The 24,575-nt window shown below is 44.5% G+C and overlaps 1 protein-coding gene across 14 annotated transcripts in view; it reads left to right on the top strand.

Annotated features, from left to right (window-relative positions):
• The window catches only part of TTC3 (tetratricopeptide repeat domain 3), a 110,080-nt gene extending 91,951 nt beyond the window's left edge, over positions 1 to 18,129 (top strand). For 10 of the 14 annotated variants that reach the window (XM_074356325.1, XM_045517790.2, XM_045517793.2 and 7 more), the window contains 8 exons: positions 555 to 655; positions 2,396 to 2,486; positions 2,904 to 3,005; positions 5,011 to 5,348; positions 6,912 to 7,038; positions 7,220 to 7,354; positions 10,283 to 10,375; positions 11,477 to 12,954. In XM_074356325.1, the coding sequence (XP_074212426.1) occupies positions 555 to 655; positions 2,396 to 2,486; positions 2,904 to 3,005; positions 5,011 to 5,348; positions 6,912 to 7,038; positions 7,220 to 7,354; positions 10,283 to 10,375; positions 11,477 to 11,551 (1,062 nt within the window). In that variant the 3' untranslated portion in view covers positions 11,552 to 12,954. The other 4 variants (XM_045517787.2, XM_045517789.2, XM_074356101.1 and 1 more) reach the window with 4 other exon arrangements.
• Positions 18,130 to 24,575: the final 6,446 nt, after the last annotated feature.

Here is a 24,575-nt window from a genome sequence, read left to right as displayed (position 1 = left end):
GGGTACTGACACCTGGATTAAAACACAGCACTTCCAACATTTCCTGGAGTGACTTTTATATAAAAAATGGCCAGTTGGCTCATGGGGAAGTCAGAGAGTCTGAAGTTTTAAAAACACACCCTAGAGGCTTTTCACGCCCTCGATGAGAACAACTTCTCTGAAGCCTTTAAATTCAGTAGGGCACAGCCTTGGAGTGATTCCTTGAGCTCCTTTCCTCTGTTTGCCACGGACAGGACACCAGGTATATACATCTAGGTAACCTGGCTCTGTGCTTGTATATGGCTTAAGCAGTAAGCCATGTGGAAAGTTTTGTATCTGAGAAAAGTATCATTTTAGGTACATAATTTTACTGTCATTTTGTTACTCTGTTTTCAAATCCAAGAGTTTTAGTTCATGCTCACCTGAGAGAAATTATAATTAAGTTCTGGTAATTCTTTCATTATATGTCATTTAAGGAGAAACTTGAACCAGGTTTAGAATATTTGTTTTAACAAACTTAAAATAGTTTCATTTCTTCAGTTTTAAAATACTTATGTTCTCTAATCTAATGGTAGGTGTCTGTGCTTGAAAACTGGAAGGAGACGGAAGTGTGGAAGTTACAGACCATGGAGTCACAAGCCGAGGGCTTCCTTAAGAAGCTGAAGCTACTGGGCAGGTATTGTGGTGCCACAGGTGTCTTCCCAGCACGTCTTTGAGTGAATAGAGGTTAAGGCTGATTTGAGAAAAACTTACATTAGGACCATTTTATTTTTTGATAGTTAATACGGCTAATGCATGTTCAATCAGAAAAATCGAAACATACAAACAAAAATGATAAAAATCATCCATAACTCTAAATTGAACTATAGTTAATATTTTTGCACTAAATCTGTTAATTAATTTGACAAAAATTTATATATAGTTTTTCACAAAGTAGTATATAGAAATCTTCCTTTCCTATCAATAATTACATTTCTCCAACCTAATTTGGAAAGGCTGACTCGTGTTCCAGTGTACAAATGTGTCGTGATCTATTAAACACCACTGAGGTGGAAGAGTTGGGTTATTCACAAATTTTGTTAATAAAAGCTACACTGTAGCAGATACCCTTGTAGCTAAATTTTTATGCATATTATTAATCATTTCCATTCAATACTTTTCCGGAATGAAGATCACATTTTTAAAGCTTTTTAAACAGTTGCCTTAAGAACAGTTACTTAGCAGTCTTACTGGTAGCGTACCGGACCGTCACTTCAAAAGATACATAAACATGGTCATTTTTTTCAGCTCTCCATAATCTTCACCTGTTTCTGTTTGTTTTGTGTTGGTTTTGGGATAAGGCTTACCTGGGACTCCTAGAGGGCCTCCTGCAGTCTGGCATCAGCAGTCAGTCTCATCACTGTGGATTTTTGCTCCTGGCATCACCTTTCATCTGGCCTTTTTATCATATTCCACACACAGGTTTTGAGTTTTAATTCCTCGTACTTTTTTATCTAAATTTCAAACCCTCAGTGTGGAACCAGAGATTCTGTGGGACAAGGAAAAACAGTTTTAGTATAATTCTTCATTTTCCAAGGTTAAGTTTTTTCCATTAGAGAAAACCATTCTGATTAAAAGTAGACTGATGTGCTGACTCAGATTACAGGACCAGTACAGCAGAGGCTGGGACCTCGTGGTGGTGGTCAGTTTTCAGCCCAGCATAAGCTGTGCCCTGCGGTGCAGCTGGGAGACGAGCACATCTCAGACTTCTTTCTGTCAAACAGCACTGGCTTCCTAATGAAGCCTCATGCTCCCTTCTTAGGGATTCTGTGCTAATTCTGCTCGTTCTCCCAGAGGATAGTGAAGAGAACAGCCGCAGAAGCAGTGTTCTGGTGTTCCTGTAAGGTGTGTGATGAGAACCCACACTGTCACCTGCTGCTGGTGTTACTGATCCTCTCAGTTAGGAGTACTTGTACGTCACTGTTGATAGACCAGATGGATGAGGGGCTGAGAAATCTAAATCGCCTGTCAGGCCCTACCCTTTCTTTTACAATAAGGTGGGGAAGAATGTTTATTGGAATGTTTCCAAGCTGCCTTTTTGTTTGTTTTTCCATGCCAAGATAGCCTTTGATGTTAAACTTGAAAATGTCAAATGAAGAATGGTCAAATCTACAAATTTGGGGAAAGGAATTAAAATTCAGAAGAATATTTGCTTTCTGCCCATAAGTTCTCGGGGTTTGGTCAGATCAGTAATTAAAATTTCCTGATGTCTCTGATGGTGACTTTGTAAGATACACAGTTCTTTAAAAATAGTTGGGTTTTTTTTTGTGATCGTGTTTCTTTCATGTTTAAATATTTATTTTCTTTTGTACATTAGTGCTTTCAGTTAAAAAGAATGTTATGTGGACATTAGCAGTTTCATATTTTTCTTTCTCAGTGATTCTACAGCATATCCTGACGTGGAGTCTGATACACATTCATGGAAATCATTTGTTTCTGATGTTAGAAAAGAAATGGAGAAAGCAGAGGTAAGTTACAGGTATTTTATAATTCTGTCAAAATCTACCTGATGGTTATAATTCCAAGGAAGTAGTGTCATACTGAAACGGCCTCTTTTTTGAGCGGTTAAAGGCAATATATATTTTTTGTTGGAATTAAGAATTTTTCATGAAAAAAAAGATGCTGTTTTCTTAACTATCTTAAACTCTGCCCTTGATTGACAAGATTAGGGAAGTTACGTTTGAAAGATCTATAGAGCTTTCTGGCTAACAAAGACTTATTTTGAACTACTTTCCTTACAAGAAATAACCTTGCATCTCAGCTGTATTTCTTGGAAAATGGTTGATAGTTTGTAATGTACAGTATGGGGGGAAAGTGTTAATTGACAGATGTGGTTTTCCCTTGAGATTTCTTAGAAAAACTTACACTTTTCCTTCTACCTACAGTCTCAGTATGAAGAACAAATTCAAGCAATTAAAAACGGTTCTCGGCTCAGTGAACTTTCTAAAGTACAGATTTCTGACCTTTCGTTTCCTGCCTGTAACACAGTAAGTCTGTCACATCTTCTTTTTCTTTCTTTCCTTTCCTTTTTTTTTTTTTGGAGGAAAGAGAACAGAAAACTAGTGAAGCACAATTTCTTTCTTAACTGCCCAGAGCAGTGTGTTGTTGTTGTTTTGGGTATGAGCATGAGATGGATTGGTAACTACCTCAGTGTTTTCATTGAGCCCGAGGCTAAGCCCCTGTCAGGGCTCCCGTCTTTGCCCCTCACCCTCCGGCCCTTCCGTCCTGTGCATTCAGTCCCCTTAACTGAGATACAGCTCTGCAGCCGCAGTGAGAGGCCTGATCTTGGACATCTTTTTCTCCCCAATACCTCACACAGTAAGCATTCAAACGTATGTGGACTCATCTTTAAAAAAAAAAAAAAAAATTTAAAACATTAGAAAGTTTAGCTACCTCGAACTGAGTAAAATAGTCTATTGAGCTCTAAAGTTTTTTCTCTCCATAGAACTGAGTAAGAAATAGAATTTTATTTAGAATTAAAGGTCACTTATTTACAGTGTTTCCAAGTTCTTAGAGCAGACATGGAGGGGAAAAAAGCATTAGATCGCAGTAGAGTATTTTACTATTAGTTTTTAATTCTAGCTTATGTAATTTTATAAATGCTCAAAAAAGAATTTTAATATTCAAAACCTTGGGAACTCTCAGTGTGCCAGGAACTTGAGTAATAAATACCCCTAAAAATAATTGACTTTGTGTGTCATTTTTACCCTATTCATTCATCAAGTATTTAGTGGTGATCAAGATTAGATGTGGTTTGTGCCCTCAAAGTACATATGGTTTCAAGAACGAGAGACTTGAAACCTGTAATTACAAGCAGTGTGCACCAAGGTTTTTCATAGGAGCACAGAATGCCATTATAGCAGCATAAACGAGGGGGAGCTAACCCAACCTAGCAGAAGATTCCCTGTTGGAGGTCTTAGTGAGTCAGAGATCTGGCATAGGAATTAACCAGGCAAAAGGAGTAAGTAGGGGTGTGCTTGAGGAGGGGTGCGTGTGTGGTGTTTGCAGGGTCAGAGTGCTCCAAATGGAAGAAACAGCATATTTGAAGGCTAAAAAAAAAGAGAACACTCCTTTCATAGCTGTGAAAGAAGTTCCCTATGACAAAAGTGGCTATAAGGAGAAAGATTATAAAGTTGTACCCACAGGCCAGAACAAAGAGCCTTATTCTGCAAGGTGTGTTCAGCAGTGTGGACTCTCCCTCAGGTCACCAAGAAGCCAGGATCGGTTTCAAGGATGAGAACAAGATCGGCTCAGCTGCAGTGTGGAGACATGGTGGAGAGGTCCTGAGTGATTTCCAGTTGACCAGTTACAGCTCACTGTCACCAGCCATGTCCTGGAGCAAATGGCAGTGGGGCTGAAGGGAAGAGACAGGCTTGAGAGGTGTTTAGGGTGTCAGTTGAAAGAACTGCTGTTGGTGAGATTGGGGCCCCATGTGCGTGTGTTGGGAAGTCGAGGATGAATCAGGGTTTCTGCCAGTGAGGTGGGCACCAGAGAAAGGGCAGGGCGAGGAGGCCTTCCTGAGGCTAGTTTTGAAGACGTTGAGTTTGAGAAGCCTTGGAACCACGCAAGTGGATCTGCCCGTTAAAATTTGGATCTCAGGAAAGTATTCTAGACAAATCTTTGAAAGAGTGGGTGTTCTTCCCAGCGAGCACGGTCTCACTGAAGCACGAGAGGGTGCAGCATGGGGTGGGATTTGCACCTCTGACAACATGAGAGTCAGCACTTCGGGCTCGGACAGGAGGAGGCGCTGCGGGTGGGGAGCTGAGAAGATGCCCAGAGGAGGAGGAACGGAGGCCAGGGGCGCCGAGCCGTGATAGCTCATTTTGGGAAAGAGTAGGTGACCAGTAGTTTTTAAGGACAAAAACATTTAATTTGTTGCATTCAAATTTCCTGTGCCCTTGAGCAGCCAGGTTTTATTACAGCTGCGTTTGTCAGTCTTTGTCCATGAATGTAACTCTTAGTGACTCAGCTCCTGTGGTGTGTTCCTCACAGATTCACCTTGAGTTACTTCCTGAGTCTTCAGACCTTGATGCTCATGACCCCTCCACTTCTGCAAGTCACGGGGCTGGAAACCGAACAGCAGTTCCCAAGGACTTGACTCTGGTCTCTGCCGCTGAGGGCCTGGTGGAGTTGCCCTCCTGTGAGCCAGAAGTCGCCCTCCTGCCAGTGTGTGAGAGCTCTGGCCAGGCAGCTCAGTCAAAACAAAGCCTTGAGGCTGATCAGAAATTACCTGTTGCTCCAGGACGTGCCGCTCGTTCAAGCCAGTCTCCAAAAAAGCCATTCAATAGTATTATCGAGCACCTGTCAGTGGTATTCCCATATTACAGCAGGTACGAATCTAAAATGTCTGTGCCTCTGCTGAATACTTTGTTGAACTGAGGATTCCTGATCGGATAACATTATGGCCAATTAGGGGCAGGAGTGGAAAGGACTGTATAATTGTTTTACTGAGAAAGACAAGAGCTACGTTTTTTTTTTCCTTTTTGTGAACACGGAGGTGAGCATTTTCAAAGATTGAAAACATTGAACACTGGTTAATCAACACACATCAGAACCCACGGCAATTTGCTAAGATTTTGAGGAGCTCAGTAAGGTGCTCCAACACTAGTTACAGAATCACTAAATGAATTGCAAAACATTAGTTTTGTGTCGTTTCAAGGGAAAAACATCACATATAGCAAAGAAGGCAGCAGCAGCTTACATCTTGTGGACAGTACCTCTGAGCTGTTAGAGGTCTGAGGTTGAAAAGGTGGATAGAATTTGATAGTGAACCAAGTGTGTGAGCATGTTACAGAACGGTCCCAATAAGGGTGGGGAGAGCTGCTTTTAACTTAGTCGCCTGTATCAGTCGGACACTTCAGTGGTGCTTCTGCCTTGACCGTTGACCTAACTCTCCAGATTGGTATGAGGGGCAGGGGTGCCCTTGTCTCTGCAGGAGAGCAGATGAAGTGGAGGGGATGTCTCTGGGATGCAGCTCAGAAGAGAGGAATCCACATGCAGGAATGACCCTCTGCACCTCCCGTGTTATTTCTGTCTTGGATACAGTATTAGTCACAGGCTTTGAAATTATCCTTTTGAAACAAAATCATGCTTAAATTATGATTTACAAAATTAACGTTTTACATTTGTCAGTGGAGCCCTGCCCACATGGAAATAAGTATATCTTGTCCGCACACGGGCGTATTTAGCCCTGCCTGCGTTTGAGAAACGTAAGTTATCTCAAGAGCAGTTACCATGCCAGTTCTTAAAAAATAGCCAAGTTGTGATTACCAAAGATATCTTACAAATAAAATTGTTTGCAATCCTGACTAAATTTGGCTGAATATAAACCACCAAATAGAAATGCATTCTATTTTCTGAAAAGTAAAGCATTTGAGGTATTAGTGCTGTAAATATCAAGTCCCTGTGATGCAGATCACATCCACGGGCACTGACAGAACAGCCAGGCTTTGAAGACTTGGTTTTTAAAGGGAGGAAGTTAACAAAGCTAGTTTGTTCTTAGAGACTTATTACTGATTTCAAGTCAGAACCAATGGTATCTGATCACTCAGTAATGTTGCTTGAAGCTACAGTGTGTCCCGGCCGTAAGAAGTACGGTTTCTAAGCCGGGGTGGACATCTCAGATGGATCTAGCAGATACACTATTACTTTGAAAGTCTATTAAAACAAATGTTTAGAAATAATACTGGAATTTTCATAATACTTTGGAAGAGTGACCTCAGTTTTATATACAGTTATGCTGTCGTTTACAAATGAATTATTTGTGTGGTTATTTGTATTTGACCTCGTTGCTTCTAGCTGTTGGGTTAATACTGGCACATAATGTTTATTCATATTTATTTGCAGTAGAAAACTTTGACTTTCTCATGACGTTATCCCCTTTTCCCTTTTAGCACTGAGCTTGCTGGTTTTATTAAAAAAGTGAGAAACAAAAACAAGAACTCGCTCTCTGGATTGAGTATTGACGAAATTGTCCAAAGAGTGGCAGAACACATTCTAGATGAAGAGAAGAAGAAAAAGGTCAGTATTTCATTTAGATTCAATAAAATGTTTTACTTTATCCTTACTTATTTATAAAATATGAGAATTATGAAAAAAAATGCTTCCAGCCAAAAGGTGGAGAACAATTTAGTAGTAGATGGAAGATGGTCAAGTTTTGAGATAACTGAACTTGCTTCCCTGTCCCACATTCTCACTGCAGCCAAATCCAGGAAAGGACAAGCAGCCATCTGAGCTCTGCTCTGCTGCTTCTGTGACCACGGCCACCCAGGACCCGCCCTCCCCGGCTGCTGGAGCGTCACCCCAGACCCGGGGGCAGGAGACGGAAGGTGTCCCTGTGAGTGTTGTGCGCAGGATTGCAGCGTTGGTTGTTCTTTTAATGAAGAACAAGAAGGAAACAAATTGTTAATCCGTGACTAAGCCCCATTCTTTGCATTTCTAGACCGAATTTATTTGATCTCAAAATTAGAGACCAAGTGTAGATGGAGAGTTAGGTGTAGTTTGGTTAAACAGGCGAGGCTGAATGGCGAGGCTGTCCCTCCACTTGGGCGAACGCCTCGGAGCCCTTGCACACAGTGACAAGAAGAGCTGTGACCACACTGTAGGCACTGGGCCTGTCAGTGGTCAGGTACTTTCATATTTTATACCAAGTGTGAATAGCTGGGAAAACTGGTTTTTGGATAATTTTCTTCTGTGTGACCATGGGCTTTAGAATCATGCAGACTTGGCCATCACTTAATAACACCGTGAGCTCGGCTCATACCTGCTTGTTCAGGTTGTTGCCTGGATGAAGCCCAGCGGCAGGGCTGCCAGGGCCAGGCGCTGTGCCTGGGAAAGGCTGGATGCTTTCCTTTCCTCTCCCCTCAGGTGTCTGGGGAACGGCTGTGGGGGGGCACAGTGGAATCAGCTAGATTTGCCTTTAATTTGATATACTGATGTAAGTATATTGTCCTTTTAGACAAGAATGTTACATTAACATAGAACTTTTTATAAAAGATTATTATATTTATGTTCTCAGTTGATAAGGCATTATAATTGCCTTTATGTTATAAATGAGGAAACCAAGGCATGGATGACTGACTGATGCATCTTGCCAGTGTTCCTTCATTTGAGTTGAGTGTGCAGCGTGTAATTCCCCGTCCTCGCCACACTGACCAGCTCCTGCTGGAGACCATGCAGTGGGGACTGAACATGTGGTTGAAAGAGAGGCCGTCACCTGGGTGGCTCAGGGCCATGGGCTCCAAGTTGAATTCTGGTGCAGAGAATGTTTTTCCCCTTTTGTCCAACTATAGTGTCAGAGTTTAGGTGAAATCAACTGTAGAAGAGCGGCAGGCTCCATGGCAGAGCCAGCAGTGCAGGACTGCACACGGAGCGCTGGTTTGCTGACTGGAGCTAGGCATTGACTCTTCTTGTGAACTCTGTTTTTATCCCTCTCGGACGTTTCCTGCAAGGCCCGGCTGGAGTCCCTTCCTCCCTCAGACGTGTCCCTGCTGGTCACGTGCTCTGTGGTCCAGCAACTGGGCCGACCTCTCAGGATTCCCGCTGGTGTGTGGGTGTTCATGTGTATGGCTCCTCAGTGTGTGTGGCGGGGCGCCCCGAGATAGGCCATAATCATCTTTCAAGGAGAGATCCATTTCTGCTTCGCAGCTGATGTTGATAGTAATAAAGGTGTAAAACCTGACTTATAAGTAAAACAGGTATCCAAAGCTATGTATTAATTTGCTAATCATAGTAAGTTTTTTAAAAATTAAAAGTAATTTTCTTTATATTTTTTAAATACAAAAGTAATATGGTTCATAATAGAGTATACAAATAAAAAAACCATATAAAGGACCCCAAAACCCACCCTCTGAGGGTAACCAGTAACCAGTATCATCTCACTGGAATACATTTTTTAAACTCTTTTGTATGTGTGTGTATGTGTGAATTTAGTCAACATTGTACATGTATTTGTATCCCCCCCCCTTTTTTTAACTTAAATATATATTGTGCCTATCTTCCCAGGCTAGGAAATAATCAAGTTAACTGGGTTTTCCCGAACTTTGCAGAGGCCTTAACCTGCCCTTCCCCAGGGCTGACGCCTTCATTTCTTCCCAGACGCTTCCATCGGGGGCTGCAGAGAGGGATGAGAGCACCTCATGCCACCACATCTGCCCCATCGCTGCCCAAGCAGCGGCAGTGCCCTGGGAAGGACAGAAAGCTGGACAGAAAACCCCATTCAGCAGTTCAGGGTCTTCAGAGCCTTCAGGCACCTCCCCTAGCTCTCCTCCCTGACCTTAATCCAGTGTGAGGGCTGCATTCATTCATTCGTTTGACAGTCTATGCACATCAGTTTGGAGCCAGGTTCCTTGCCAGCTGCTAAGGACACATATAATAAACAAGGCTCATTCCCTGCCTCCAGGGTGCTGAGAGTTACAGGGGAGTGAGAGTCGAAGTCGGTGATGCGGGTAGCCTGGGGCAAGCGCTGTGAGCGGTAGGGAGGACTTTGTGCCTGGTCCGCTTCTGCTTCACACAGAAAGCGCCGTCTGTGCTCACCAGACTGTGAGCTGCCGGGGCCGGAAGCCCTGCCGTTCACCCCGCGCCCCGCGCAATCCCTGACGCTGGATGTTTGCTGAATGAGCCATCAGTTTGTTTTGTTTTGATTTGTACAAGTAATCCACATTCACAGAAACTTTAGAAAAACAGCAAAGAAAAAAGTTAAATCTGTCAACCAAAAGGAGCCAGTAACCACTGTTAACATTTTACATCTTTCCAGATGCTTTTCTAGGCCTCTCTATATACACATTTTTTTTATTTTTAAAAAATTGAGTTATATAAGCACATGATGCTGTTTGTAAACTACTTTTATTCAGAGAGCTTTTGTAACCAGTGTTCTGTGTCAGGGATTATGGATCTCCATCGTGATTTTAATCAGCCCCGTGATGATCCATAGTGTAGACGTGTCATCATCTGTGTTACTGTCCCCAGCTGTTACTTATCTAACTTGTAATGTTCAGGTGGTACCATGCTTTGTAAGGAATGGGATGGGATAAGTGAGTATTCGTAGTGTTTTAACTGGAAACATATTAACCATATAAAACTTTTTTCTCTGAGAAAATTAAAACTATTTTTTTCCCTAAGAAATGTTATTAAAAAGTCTGCTTAGTTATAATTGGAAATATTTGCCACCTTAGCTGCAAAAGTGTTTGAAAGCCACTTTTAGAAGAGCTCACGTAGTAGAAAGAAGTTTAGTTACTCTTTATTATCGGGATATTTATTTCCACAGGTGTCCGGTGCAAATTCCTGTGAAATATGCCACGAAGTATTCAAATCCAAAAACGTGCGTGTGCTGGAATGTGGGCACAAGTGTCACAAAGGGGTGAGGACTTCTCTCTTGGCCCTCGTCATGTCGTGCATTGTGACTGGGGTGTTTTGAAAATGCTGAGGGCTTTTTCCCTAGGCTTCAATACTGCGTTTTCAAAGCATTTTCTTTATAAGTGATCATTGTCTGCCCTTCCAGAGGTCGGTGCTGTGGAGGGGAGCAGATTCCTGGCCCCTTGGTGTGCACCCTGCGCACTGGCCTCTCCTCCACTCAGTGTCATGGGTGGAAAAGAGCAGTTGGCTCCATCAGCGCTGTTGGTGCTGAAATTCAAAGCAATATTAGTTCCTTAAAAGTTGATTTCTTACACACATGGCCGAACAAATATATAGTGCCACAGTTTGTTAATTTAGTTAAGTATGTGAAGTCAGTGTAACATTTTAGAAGAGAAAAACTAAGCCTAACTGGGTCCATTTTGCCCGATTCTGGGAGATTCTGGTTTGTACCCTTCCAGGATTTGTGTTAACTGTTTTGGTGTCTTGGGTGCTGTGAGCATGCGTCCTGCACCCCTGCTGTTGGGTTAGGGCAGGTCAGGTCTCTGCCCTGTCAGTTTATGAACCCCTGAGAAAAGGAGGACACACTGTACACTCCCTGGACGGTGTCAAGACGGCCTACAGTCTCTCGCGGGGCCTGCCCCCTTCCCGTGTACCGGCGTCCTTCCCGGGCTCTCCGACTTTGCACACACACTCGGCTCTGTAGCAGCAGCCGGCCAGCCAGGGGCAGCTAGGGAGCACACTGCGTAGACAGGCTCCAGTCAGGGCTGTGTGGTGTCCAGGTTGTGGGGGCAAGGAGAAGGCAGACGAGCCCAAGGACAAAGAAGGTGCCAGCCTCTATAGAGAAGCCAGGGCAGCTGAGTGCTGAGGCTGGAACGGAGTGAGGGGAAGGGGAAGGTGAGGCCGTGCCCCAAGTAGTCATGGTCACGTTCTGAGGTGAGATTTGTCCCTGGGGCTTGGTCCACACTCCTCACCTGAGCAGGCTCTGGTGTCCCTGAGTGCTGGGCAGCTCCAGGCCCCACCAGCCATGTCTGCAGCGGAGAGGGAGGGGAACTAAGGTGCCACGTGCTCCCAAAGGCATTGACTGATGGCGTTCTCTCCGTTTCAGTGCTTCAAGCAGTGGCTTAAGGGGCAGAGTACTTGCCCGGCCTGCCTGGACCGTGATCTCCTGTCAGAAGAGTAGCCCGCCCTCTGGAGGAGGCCCACCTGCTGTCCTAGGTAGTTACAGCTCACTAAGGAGTGGGTACTGGTTTGTTGGGTTGGAAGAATAACCATACACTACCCTTGGTATAAGGACAAACATTTGAGGATTCTTTGCACTGTGTGTCACAGTGCTAGTAGATGAAATCTTTAATATAGTTGAGAGTAAGAAATCTCCCAGCTCTGATTAAACCCTTCAGTGACAGCCCAGGGGTGACTGGTAGAGTTACACATCACCACGCCCTCCCATTGCTGGGCTGCGGAGGAGCTCTGTGGGCTGGAAGGAAAGCATGGTGAGTGCTTCAAAGCAAGACTTGAATTATAAGTATTCTCGACTTACTAAAGTGCCCCAGGTTAACATTTTTATGAGACAGTATTCCTGAACATAGACTACATTTTCCCTCAAAGATTCTGCATTTTAAAAAGTGGGCTTAAGCAAACTGCATTTTAGTAAGTTGTAGTTAATGTCAAAATACTGGCTTAGACCAAAAGATTCAAATCTCTTCTTCACTTGACTTTGATTTTTCAATTTGTTGTTTTACTTCTCCACAGCAGATTTGTAAGTGCTTATTTTTCATCTTCTAAAGACATAGTGGCTTTGGCAAATAGCATTAGCCAAGACTTTTTCTTAACTCCTAAAATCAAGGCTGCATATTCATCAGCCCAATCCCACGTTTGGAACTTATTCTTTGAACACCTAACCGTTCTCATTAGTGACGTTTGTCCCTCTTTATGAGTTACACAAGTGTTTGGATGTCTGGCGAGCACACAGGTCACCATCTTTCCCTTCCCTTATCCACCACCAAGAAGAGACACCTGTGTGACTAGACAGGCCCAACATGTCCCTGTACAGTCGTTCCGCATTTAAATCTGTGTAAAGTGATGCATGCGCTCTCGTGCTGTGACCTGAGAGCACAACTGTGACTCATTAGAGACTTAGAAACATATTCTCCTTAGTGACCTGTAGGCAGTAGTAAACGTAGAAACATGAGCTCTGGACACATTCCATTTCTCTCAAACAGGAAGGATCAACAAATGTTTCTCAGTGTGTTCTTTGTTCCCCCCAGAAGCTCTCAGTCCCAAGTTCATGAGCTGATTTGGTCGCTTTCCTCTGCTTTGGTTCCCCGTGAGTTTTGATGTCTTGGTGACTTGGTCCATAGTTCACTCTGTATTTTGAATCAGGTCCCTAAAACATTGTCTGCATGTTCATAATAACTGCGAACTGTAACTAGTAAGATACATAGGGAGGGGTTTGCTGCAGCAGGTACAGAGGGAGAGGAGCAGCTGCAGGGTGAGCACGTGTGCTGTGCATAACTTCAGGCACATCCTTGTGAACGCACCTTCCACATGTCACGTCTGAATAAAGAGCATTCTGAACTAACGTCAGTTCACCGCTGTGCTTACTCATTCTTTGTCAGGTAGTTTTAAAGTTCGTTCTCCTTGAAAATTCAGTACACATACATGATGCTAACATTTTAAAAAATGACTTCACTTGGAAAGAAGGACCGTGATACATCTGAGGAGTCTAACCAGAGGATCTCAGGACATTTTAGAGCCTGGATCAAAACATCCTTTGTGCCTAATAGAGGGCTGAACTCAAGTTCGCAAGATTGGCTGTTTAAATTTTCAAATGGAAAGTGTATATACAGAGATGATACAGTTTACTGTTGTAATCTAGAATAAGAGATTTTTCATGTGAGCACATGTGAGAATGTTAACCAAATTGCATTCTTCATTATTGATTTTTTTTTTTTTTTAAGAACTTGTGGATGGTTAGCAGACATCTGGTCCACACCAAGGTGTCCTTGATATTTGGTCCTGTCCAGAGCCATTCGGCATGGATCAGATATGCTCATAGATGTTTTAGACTGAACCAGATTTTAAGGACCTTTTGGTTCTTGCGGATTCATGGACTACTGAGGGTTTCCTTTCAGAGGACCTTTTGGGTATGCTGAGCACCAGGAGATTGACAAAAGCCAGTATTATCCATCTGTGTCTTTAATCTGATAGCATTTAATTTAAAATAACGTATAACTTAAAATAATGACTATTCCCTAAAAGTTGAGAGTATTTTCTCTGTGGAAAAGTTTATGCTATAAATAACGCAAAATCTAATATGAAGTTGAAACGGTACCCCAGCAATGCAAAATGTTACTACGTTTTTAAGGTAATTTCAAAGACTATAGTGGAAGCAGGTGGGCAAAGTGATCACCACAGAACTGAAGCACTGAAATTACTTTAGGTAGTTTTCCAACCAGATGACCCTCCCTGGGGAAATGGATTAAAGGAAGAAGAGACCATAGCAAGGGTGGAAATTCCTTTTATCAACACATGAAGTGCTTGCTGATGAAGCTGAGCAAAAGCAAAGACACTGTGAAGTGGATGGGAGCCTTGTCAGAATGCAGAGCGTCTCCACTGTGACCCTCATGAAAGAAACAGGAAATACATTTCAGATTTTTAACTTCAATCAAACCTGATTAATAAATATTAATCATCAAACTTCATTAAAATAATAATTGTAAGAATGGATCATCGGTCATATCTAATCTCTTTGTTTTCTCCTCTTGATTTTGACGTGATCTGCTCAGGACACGTCGCCTTTGTGTACCCATGTACCTGCAGTGCTTTGCTGAGAAGGATGGGCAGCCCTGGACACCAGTGAAAGCAAGCGTGTACTGTGCACCCACCCTGGGCTTGACACAGCAGTGAGAGAGAGACAGGGGCTCTATGAAACTTGTCTTCCAGTTACAGGCAGTAAACAGGTTTATAATGTAAGTTCAGGTGGTGGGAATGGCTTTGAAGTGGCAAGGAAGTTACATGGATTAATAATAAAGTTCGCATGAAGTGTTTTGAGTAGTGCCTGGCGCACAAGGGGGGCTTGTGAAGGGGGGCTTGCAGTTGTTCTGAGATCAGTACCCCTGGGCGTTGCACGGGGAGGGAGCTTGGGGGCCCTGCACAAGGAAGCTTTGTTAGATTAGGAAGTAGGTTTCCTCAGTGTAGCCCAGCCTGTCATCAAGTGGAGAAAGGAGCGAGAAGAAATTAAATCACCTCAAAGTCATTTTGAAAACAGCAACTTCCTGAAATCTCACTTGAGTTGACTTCGGTGACATTGTGATTCTGTAGCAAAGAATACGTTCACCTTGGCTTTCCAACATTACCTGGATGAGCAATTGAGGTGGGTTTTCTGTTTAGTTTGGGTTTAGGATCAGAGCTCTGTGCTTTGCACACTTGGGGGTCTGTACTGGAGCATGGGCAAGGCCTGCCTCGTGAAGGAGTGTGTGACCCCAGCTCGATGGTTTGGGGTGACGATTGTTCCTGTTACCATTACTCCAGTTTACACTGTCTCTCCCTATTTACCCTGAGGTGAAAAGAAAAGAAAGAAAACATTCAGCAAAAATCCAGCAGCACTAGTAAACTACAAAATCCTAATGGGACAACCGTGAATAATCAGAAAAATGGTTTTAACCACATCAAGAATAGTAATTTTGGATACACATATGAAAACAAATGAACCTTGACCTCGCACCGTACACAAACATCGATTCCAAATGGATCATGGTCCTAAACATGAAAAGTAAAATAGTAAAGCTTCCACAGAAAGCACAGATAATCTCCTTGGCCTTGGTATAGGCAAAAGTTTGTTAGGACATAAAAAACACTAAAGCATTAACCATAAAGCTAAAGATCTTACAGATTACAATTAAGAATTCTGTATCTTACAATAGCCTATAATGGAAAAGAGAAAAAATACATAACATAACTGAATCACTGTTGTATACTTGAAACTAACAAAACATTGTAATCAACTATATTTCAATTAAAAACTATCGAGTTAAGCCATGAAGTGGAATACACTTGCAGTACTTTTAAAGGCTCCATAGTATGTAATGAAATGGTACATATCAGTAAGAAAAGATGATGTATTTAGAAATGAGCAAAAGATTTGAGTAAGTTCTTCACAAACATCCAGATGTTTAGTAGGCATTTTGATAGTCAAATCTGTTCAGCGTCTGTCATCAGTGAAATAGAAATCAAAATCGGTGTGACACTACAGACACCCACCAGAATGGCTAAAATAGAAAACAGACTGCTGGCTAATCCTGTACTACTCCATGCCACAGCCCCACCCCTGGGCGTACACTTAGCAGAAGTGTGTGCAGTATTTTGCACTGACTTCATTCATAACAGCCTCAAACTAGAAACAACCCAACTATCCATCAACAGTAGAACGGACAGATCGTGGCCTATGCACATGATGGAATAGTTCTCAGTAATGAAATGAAGGAACTTTGGCTTCAAAAACTACACAGGTGGTTCTCAACAACGTAAAACTGAGCAAAAGCAGCCAAACAAAACAATTCCATTTCTGTGAATATCAACTGGAAGCTGGTGGGAAAGGTCTGAATTGTTACCTCTGAGGTGATGGTGCTGACAGGGAAGGGCCACTGGAAATGTTATGTAATCTTTTTTTTTAATTGAAGTATGTTTGCTGTATGATATTACATAAGTTACAAATATACAGTATAGTGATTTACAATGTTTAAAGTTTATACTCCATTTATAGTTGTTAAAAAATACTGGCTATATTCCCTGTGTTGTACAGTTCATCCTTGTGGCTTATTTTACGCCTAATAGTTTGTACCTCTTACTCCCCATCCCTCCCCTCTCCCCACTGATAACCACTAGTTTGTTCTCTATATCTGTGAGTCTGCTTTTTTTTTTTTGTTATATTCACTAGTATATTTTAGATTCCACATGTAAGTGATATCATATAGTATTTGACTTTGTCTGACTTATTTCACTTAGCATAATGCCCTCCAGGTGCGTCCATGTTGCTGCAAATGGCAAAGTTCTGTTCTTTTTTATGACTGAGTAATATTCCATTGTGTGTATATGTGTGTGTGTTTGAATATATCACATCCCATCTTCTTTGTCCATTTGTCTGCTGATAGACACTTAGGTTGCTTCCGTTTCTTGGCAGTTGTAAATAATGCTGCCGTGAACATTGAGGTGCACGTATCTTTTCAGATTAGTCTTTTTGGTTTCTTTTGGATATATACCCAGGAGTGCAATTGTGGATCATATGTTAGTTCTATTTTTAGTTTTTTGAGAAACCTCCATTCTGTTTTCCATAGTGGCCGCACCAATTTACATTCCTGCCAACAGTGTAGGAGGGTTTCATTTCCTCCAGATCCTCGTCAACATTTGTTATTTGTGGTCTTTTTGATAATAGCCATTCTGACAGGAATGAGGTGATATCTCATTGTGGCTTTGATTTGCATTTCCCTGATGATTAGTGATGTTGAGCATCTTTCATGTACCTGTTGGCCATCTGCATTTGCTCTTTGGAAAAATGTCTGGTTCTTACGCCTGTTTTTTAATCAGGTGATTTTTTTTTTGATGTTGAGCTGTATGAGCTGTTTATATATGTTGGATGTTAATCCCTTTTTCTGTCCTATCATTTGCAAATGTTTTCTCCCATTCAGTAGGTTGTCTTTTCGTTTTGTCAGCGGTTTCCTTTGCTGTGCAAAAGTTTTTAGGTTTAATTAGGCCCCACTTAACTACTTATTTATTTTTGCTTATATTTCCTTTGCTTTAAGAGATGGATCCAAAAAAATACATTGCTGCAATTTATGTCAGAGAGTGTTCTGCTTCTGTTTTCTTCCAGGAGTTTTATAGTATTCGGTCTTACATTTAGGTATTTAATCTATTTTAAGTTTATTTTTCTATATGGTGTTAGAGATTGTTCTGATTTCATTCATTTCCATGCAGCCATCCAGTTCTCCCAGCACCACTTGCAGAAGAGACTGCCTTTTCTCCAGTGTGTACTCTTGCCTTCTTTGTCGTAGATTAATTGTAATCTTTATCTGAGTAGTGCTTACCTGAATCATTTGAAAAATTCATGGAGCTATACATTTAAAATGTGTGCACTTTCCTGTAGTTATTATTTTCAATAAAACTAAATCTCAAAAGTGAAAAGCAAGAAAAAGGTAGTAAACCTGGGCCCCTGAAGCATAGTGGTTATGTGGTCCCTGGCAAAGCTCGTGGGGCGGCGGGTCCATGTCTGTTCACATGTGTGTGCACACGGCCCTCACAGCTGTCACTCTGCGTTCCCCCCGGAGGCCGGGAGCTGACCTGAACACCCCACCACAGAACCTCCTTGGGTTGTGAGCTCCTGCAGGACCTTAACCAGCCAGCAGCTCGTTGAGAAGTCACTCTGTAGGGCAGTGAACACAGACGTGAGCCTGACGCCAGACTTGCGATTGCTGCTGAATCCAGAGGAAAAGGCAAAGACCACACTTTGCTAGGAAAGCAGTGCCAGTCATTCTGGCGTTGCCTGCTGCTAGCAAGGAGGACCCGGCCCTTTGCAAGAATCGGTGTGGCCATTCTCCTTGGCACGGGTGAGGTCTGGGTTGTGGGAGTCTGCATCAAACTGGCCACAGTAACAAGAGCCAGTTGTTTCAATTTCAGGACTTTTTCGAGCTGGCTGTTAAACACAACTACTATTAAAAATTGAATTATATAAGCTTACAAATAAATTGTATTTTTTAAAAAAGGCAATTACTTCCCAATTACTACAGTTTATTATCATCCATACTTCTGCAGGTCAGATGCATAGTGTCTGTATGGTGGAAATACTGTGTAATGGGATTCTCTGTATCTCTTCCCAGTTCTGTTCAATGGTGTCACATAAAATTACATAGGTGTCACATACGTGGCTTGAAACTGGCTGTGGTGGGAGTATTTATACCACAGAAATCAGCAAACGCTACATATAAGCCCAACCCCCCACCCCCTCTCCTGCTCAGAATCTGTGAGGGCAGGAGTCTTGTCTGTAGGAGGAGCAGGCCCGGAGCCCACTGCAACTCTGCTCACCCATCACGCCCGCCCCGCTGAGGTCTTCCTCTGCGGAGAACCAAGAAAGGCGCCCTTGTCTCTGCTGAGGCCCTGCCTCGGGAACGTGCAGGTAAGTCCAAAGCAGGTGTGCTTCAGGGCTGCCAAACAAGAAACACCCATGAGGGCGACTCCAAGCCAGAAGCAGCTGACTCATCTTACCTCCTGGAGGGAGGCCGGGGCTTGAAACTGGGCCAGCCCTTGGCCTTGGCAGGAGAGCCTTCTCCACAGAGCAGTTGGTATTTATTACCCAGGCATCTGGGGCAGGACACTTCAAAGAGACAGGCTTGCTCTTTCTAACATGTGCTTTTGTGTCAAACAGAGGTGTCATTGTTTTCAGCAAATACCGTGGGATTCGAATGAATACCATTCTGTTTTCCAACTCTTTTCCCTCCATTTTTCAAAAATTATGTGTAAAGGCATTTTGCCCAATTCCTTCAGCCCTCTATTTCAGCTTCTGTTTATTTGGTGTGGTAGAAAGGTCTTAATTTAGATCTCCCTGCCACCAGCTCCAAGCTCTGTGTCCTGAAGTGCCAGGCCATGCCAGTGGGCCAGCCAGCAGCCCCCGGAGAAAGCAAGCAACTGAACAGGCCGGCATTGTGCTTCCAGACACTGGTGCGGCCCCAGCGCCAGTGGGACTCCGGCTTTTACTGGGGCCTCACTGGGGGCCACAGTGCTTTTGCTTCCAGTTTCAAAACTACCACACATCCTCTAAATTGGCCAGACGTTTGGAAGCTGAGGCATAACACTTGCTACAACCCTTCCCTGTGAGAGACGTGGCCGCTGAACCCTGTTTCCTGGGCCTGTATGAGACTGCTGAGCCTGTCTCCTCCTCGTCCCCACTGTGGACCTCTCCTGGGGTCAGGGGCCTCGTCACCCCTTCCCTTCTCCCAGGGAGCCCCCGCGCATCCTGGCGGTACTCCCTGGGAGTGAGCCGTGTGGCCCTGACATTTTGATGGGCTGTCCATCCATTCACGCGTCAAACCTCTCTGTCCTGTCTAGCAAGTGCGGGCAATGTTCTTGATGCCGGAGTTAGAACAGGGGACGGAAGAGAGGAGGGGCCTGTCCTTAGGTCCTCGACGTTCCAGTGGGGAGCCCAGCATCAGCTGTGGAAGTAGATACCTGGTATGTCTGATAACCTGGAGAAAGATGTGGCTGGATGGGGATGAGGCAGTGTGTATGGGAGAGGAGTCACGTTTTCAGGCAGAGGCCGGGGTAAATTTGAGTGCAGCCCTGGAGGAGATGAAGCGGAGCTGTGGAGGAAGGGGAGGAGGGTGGGGGTCCCGGCAGACGGACAGCAGGAACAGAGCCTGCCAAGGAGGGCCCTGCTGGTGTTTAAGGAGAGCAGGAGGCCAAGGTCACCCATTGCTCTGGGGGACTGTGCAGAGGTGGGACTGTCCTGCAGGGACAGGACACCCAGATGAGGGGTTGGGGCTTGGGCCTGAGACCAGCCGATGTGGAGGCAGTTCACGGCATGAGGGTGACCCCTTGTTAAATGTTAGTTCTACACATGGGCTCAGGTCACAGGGGACTGGCCACAGGCCGAGCAGGGGGCATTTCTGATACAATCAGCAGTATTCCATCAGCCTCCTAACAGCCTTTGCTTCCACCCTCCACACCCGGCCCCACTCCCACCTCCCTCTAGTCACTTGGAATTCTGGGCCCAGTCAGGCCCCAGAGACCCAGCTTCACTGGGTCTGCCCTCCAGGGCTATGGGGACACTGGTGGGCCCACATATCTTGGGCCAGAGCCCCATCACTCACTGCCACCCTCCACCCGAGGTCATCAGTGTCATTCTCACTTCATGTCCCGCACCTGGACCTGCCCCACCCAGCCCCTGGCCTGCAGCACCCAGCGCCCTCCCAGTGCTCCCACCGCGGGCAGACACCCGAAGCTCCCCTCTCATCCCGCCACACTGCCTGCATCTCAGTGGTGTGGCTTTGGCAACTTATTTAACCTCTTGGAGCTTCAATTTCCACGTTCTTACCGCGAGGATTAAGTGAGTGTGCTTGCCCATAGTAGCTGCTCAATAGACAGACTCACAGCCAGTTTTTCCATCCTCTCAATCTGAAACTGTACCCACTAAACCCTCGCTCCCTTGGATTATATACTGGATACTGTGGCTGCTCCATTGCCGACAGTCTGTATTTGGTTGTCTTCCCTTAAAGAATGTGCAGTTTTATTCTGAAAGGCGGTTAATTTGCTGAGCGCTCTTAACTTCCCAGCCTTGTTAGTAATCTTAGTCGGGGGAGGTTTAGAGCACCCTTGCCCTGGTGCTGGAGGAGCCCCACTAATGAGGGCTGTCCTTTCTCAGGTCACAACTAACGACCAGGACTTTAGGCAAGGTCTCTCCGCTCCAGCTGGGCGGGACTCCAGGGGCCTCCAGCATCGTGTATGATTTCCAATCTCCATCTCACAGCCCCCCCGGGAGCACTTCTTTGCCAGGCCCCATGGAGGCCTGTCCCACACACACAGCTTCGTGTTTGGCTCAGGCTCCAGGGAACTTCCGTGTCAATTCCTGGGGCCCCTCTGTGCAGTCTGTGCCCTCGTTTGTAGCCTGCCCTGCGGATTCCAGCCTCCTCGGCAGCCCTGACCTCCCACCTCTTTTACCTGTGCCCCATGAGAGCCAGGCCGCTGTCGGGTCCCTTCCCTGTGCCACCGGATGGAAAGTGTCCCCAAGCAGAAAGCCACGGTGAATGTCCACGCACATCATGTTTCACTTTCCTTGGGGACCATCATAGTCCTATAATGGTTTTTGCCCAAAGTCCGAAAGCAGTTGCTTCATATTTGTCCATTTTATATTTTATTGGAAGGGAGTAAGTCCCTGAACTGTTCTTCGGTTCTGACCAGACCTGAAAATCCTGGAGAGCATTTAAATAACAGGATGTCCTACACACCATTTGAAGTTGTCTGCATTTCCGTACTACAGATGCCTCCTCAGCCCTCCTGCTTCTTAATGAAACCTGTTGCAGGTACAAATCTGTGTGAGTCATGGTTTTGTGGGAGGAACAGATTGAGGAGGAGAGTCATGAGTCAGTGAGGTGTGGAACAAAGCAGCTGAAACCTGGAGCAAAGGCTGATATAGGAACAGAAACCCCGTGGAACTGGCTAGTTTATTTATTATTGGAGGAAATTTGGGTTTTGACAGGGCAGGGCAAAAATAAAAGGATTCAACTTAATCTTGTGTGACTCAGAGGTCCCAGAAGTTCTGCCCACACCTCAGGCACCTCGGTCTTCCCCGCAGCCCTGACAGGGGCTTCTGCTTAGAAGATAGTGAGAAGTGATCGCAGAAACACAATGAATAAATGAAGTGAGTTTCTGTTCTCACTTCAAAGACAAGAGACTAGTTTCCTATATATTTCTGTGATTTTTTTTCTCGAATGGTCAAAAGATTTTAGATTTAAGTTCTGATATCAAACCCTCTTATATCCTAATGCCCTTCCTCCCATGCCACACTCTGAAAGGGGCTGGCTTTTCCTGTCCCCGGACGCTCCTGCATGTCAGGGCCGCCTGGCTGGGCCGCCCCAGAGGCGGGGCCAGGATATTCGAGCCTTGGGCTCCTTGACAGGGCAGCTGGCGGGGGCCTCCGTTTGCAGGAAAGGGCCCCATAGGGCAGGGAGGAGAGGAGAGGAAAATGACTGTGCAGAATGGAATCTGCAGCTTGTCTGCTGCTCTGAACCGGAGCCCTGAGGCTCTGCCAGCCTGGGGGCCAGGCCCCGCGAACGGGGAGCCCACAGAGCCCCTAATATGGCAATCCCATGTCCACCGTGAGCCGGGAGGGGCAAGGCTGGGGCCCGGCGGGCTGGCCCTGGGGCTCGGTGGCTTGCCCTGCCCGACTTTCTCGTGCATTCTCAGCAAGCCTTGCCCTTCCTCCTTAGGCTGTCAGAACGGGAGCCACCATGAGTTTGCGGGTCTGAGGGGGCAGAGCCAGGCTCAGGAGCCACAGGCTGCGGGACAGGATCGGGGAGGGGCAGGAGGGAGGGCCTGGGAACCACTGCCCTGTGATGTGAAATATACTGGGGGCAGGACCACAGCCCGCAGAGCCTGAGCCCCGATAAAGGTGATAAATGCAAAAGCTGGAAACTCCTGTGCCTCCTGCCAGTTGTCACCACACCAATTCTAAAAATAGTCTCTACAATCCTAAGGAAGCCATGAGAGGAGAAATTGACTGGGTTATTTTTAAATCTCACGTATGTGTTAGATTGGCTGTAGGCTCCAAGGTTCTGGCTGTCAAACCCTCTGACATGGTGCTGGCTCACCATCGCTCGGCTGGTGCAATCCCCGGGACGGCAGCGTCCAAACACAGGAACGTAACATGAGGAAACCCCGCTAACATCTAGACTTTGGGGCTAAATAATACAGAACTGCTCCCTCCCCTTTTCCCGCCTTGTTTCCTCACAGCCTGAATATCACCAGGGTCTAGTGGAAAGAGTCAGAATCTTGGAGAGGAGCAGATGTGAATTTAATGCCTGGCTAATGGCTTCATTTAGTGAGCATCGCTCGGAGCCATTAGTATATTACACAGCTGATCCCAGGACCGTGCAAGGTGGGGAAAGTGTCTGAAACAGAACCCTTTCCTGTCCCAGACTTGTTTCAGAGTATCCTTCAGGGTGTCCGGTTGAAGCCATCACTCAGTCGGAGTTTGCAGGGCCCAGGAGAGCCTGTGGACTCAGCTCATCCACAGGTGGAAACCTCAGTAGTTCTTAACCATGTTCTACTCAACGAGAGTCCCTGGAAGCATCCTATGACCAGGATCCCCAGACCAAGTAAATCTTCTTCTTTAGGGGTGAGATGCACATTATAGCCTGATTTGTGTCACCCCACATTCCGAGGCCTTAACCCCCATGTGATTATACTTCAAAGTAGAGCCTTTAAATAGGTAATTAAGGTTAAATGAGACCATAAGGGCAGAACCCTAATCCAATAAGGTGGTGTCCTCATAAGAAAAGGAAGCGACACCAGAGATCCCATGAGGGCACAGTGAGAAGGCAGCTGTTTGCAAGCCAACGAGACGGGGAGACCTCAGGAGAACCCAAACCTACAGACACCTTGATCTGGGACCTGGGACTTCCAGCTCCCAGAACTGTGAGAGAATGAATTCTTGTGTAAGTCAGCCAGCATGTGACATTTTGCTGTGGCAGCCCTTGCAAATGAATACAGTCCAGCATCAGCATTTTTCCTTTTTCAGAATAACTTCGGCTCTTCTAGGTTTTTTGCATTTCCAAATACAATTTAGAAGTAGATCGTCACTCTCTACATAAAGCCTGCTGGGGGTTTTCAGATTGCATTGAATCTGTGGATCAATTTTGGAAGAATAAATACCTGAACAATGTTGATTCTTCCAATTCCTAAATAGGATATATCTCTCCATTAATTTGGATCATTTTTAATTTCTCTCATCAATGTTTCGTTTTCAGTCTGGTCTTTCATATCTTTCATTAAATGTATCCTAAGTATTCTATGTATTTTGATGCTACGGGAAATGCTATTTTAAAACTTCATTATCTAAAAAAACTAGTGTATTGCTGGCACAGAGAAATATAATTTTTGTATACCGACCTTGTATCCTGCAACCTTGATAAATATTTTAATTCCAGTAGTATTTTTTAGTGATTCAGTTATATTTTCATATATATTTTCATTTTATGTTATTATCATAACATTCTTTTTCATTGTAGGCTATTACAAGCAATTGACTATAGTTCCCTGTGCTCTACAGTAGGACCTTGTTGTTTATCTACTTTTATGTAAGAATTTATACCTGCTAATCCCAAACTCCCAATTTATCCCACCCCCCAAGTCTTTCTCCTTTGGTAACCATAAGTTTGTTTTCTATGTCTATGAATCTGTTTCTGTTTTATAAATAACTTCATTTGTGCCATTTTTTTAGATTCCACATATAACTGATATTATGTGGTATTTAACTTTCTCTAACTTACTTCACTTAGTATGATAATCTCTAGGTCCATCCATGTTGCTGCAAATGGCAATATTTCATTCTTTTTCATACCTGAGAAGTATTCCATTGTATATATACACCACATCTTCTTCACCCATTCATGTGTCAATGGACAGTTAGGTTGCTTCCATATCTTGGCAATTGTAAACAGTGC

The sequence above is a fragment of the Camelus bactrianus genome, chromosome 1 (genome assembly GCF_048773025.1).
Source record: "Camelus bactrianus isolate YW-2024 breed Bactrian camel chromosome 1, ASM4877302v1, whole genome shotgun sequence".
Taxonomy (NCBI): Eukaryota; Metazoa; Chordata; class Mammalia; order Artiodactyla; family Camelidae; genus Camelus; species Camelus bactrianus.
The sequence above is the reverse complement of the archived record's forward strand: the minus strand, read 5'-3'. Positions and strand labels throughout refer to the sequence as shown.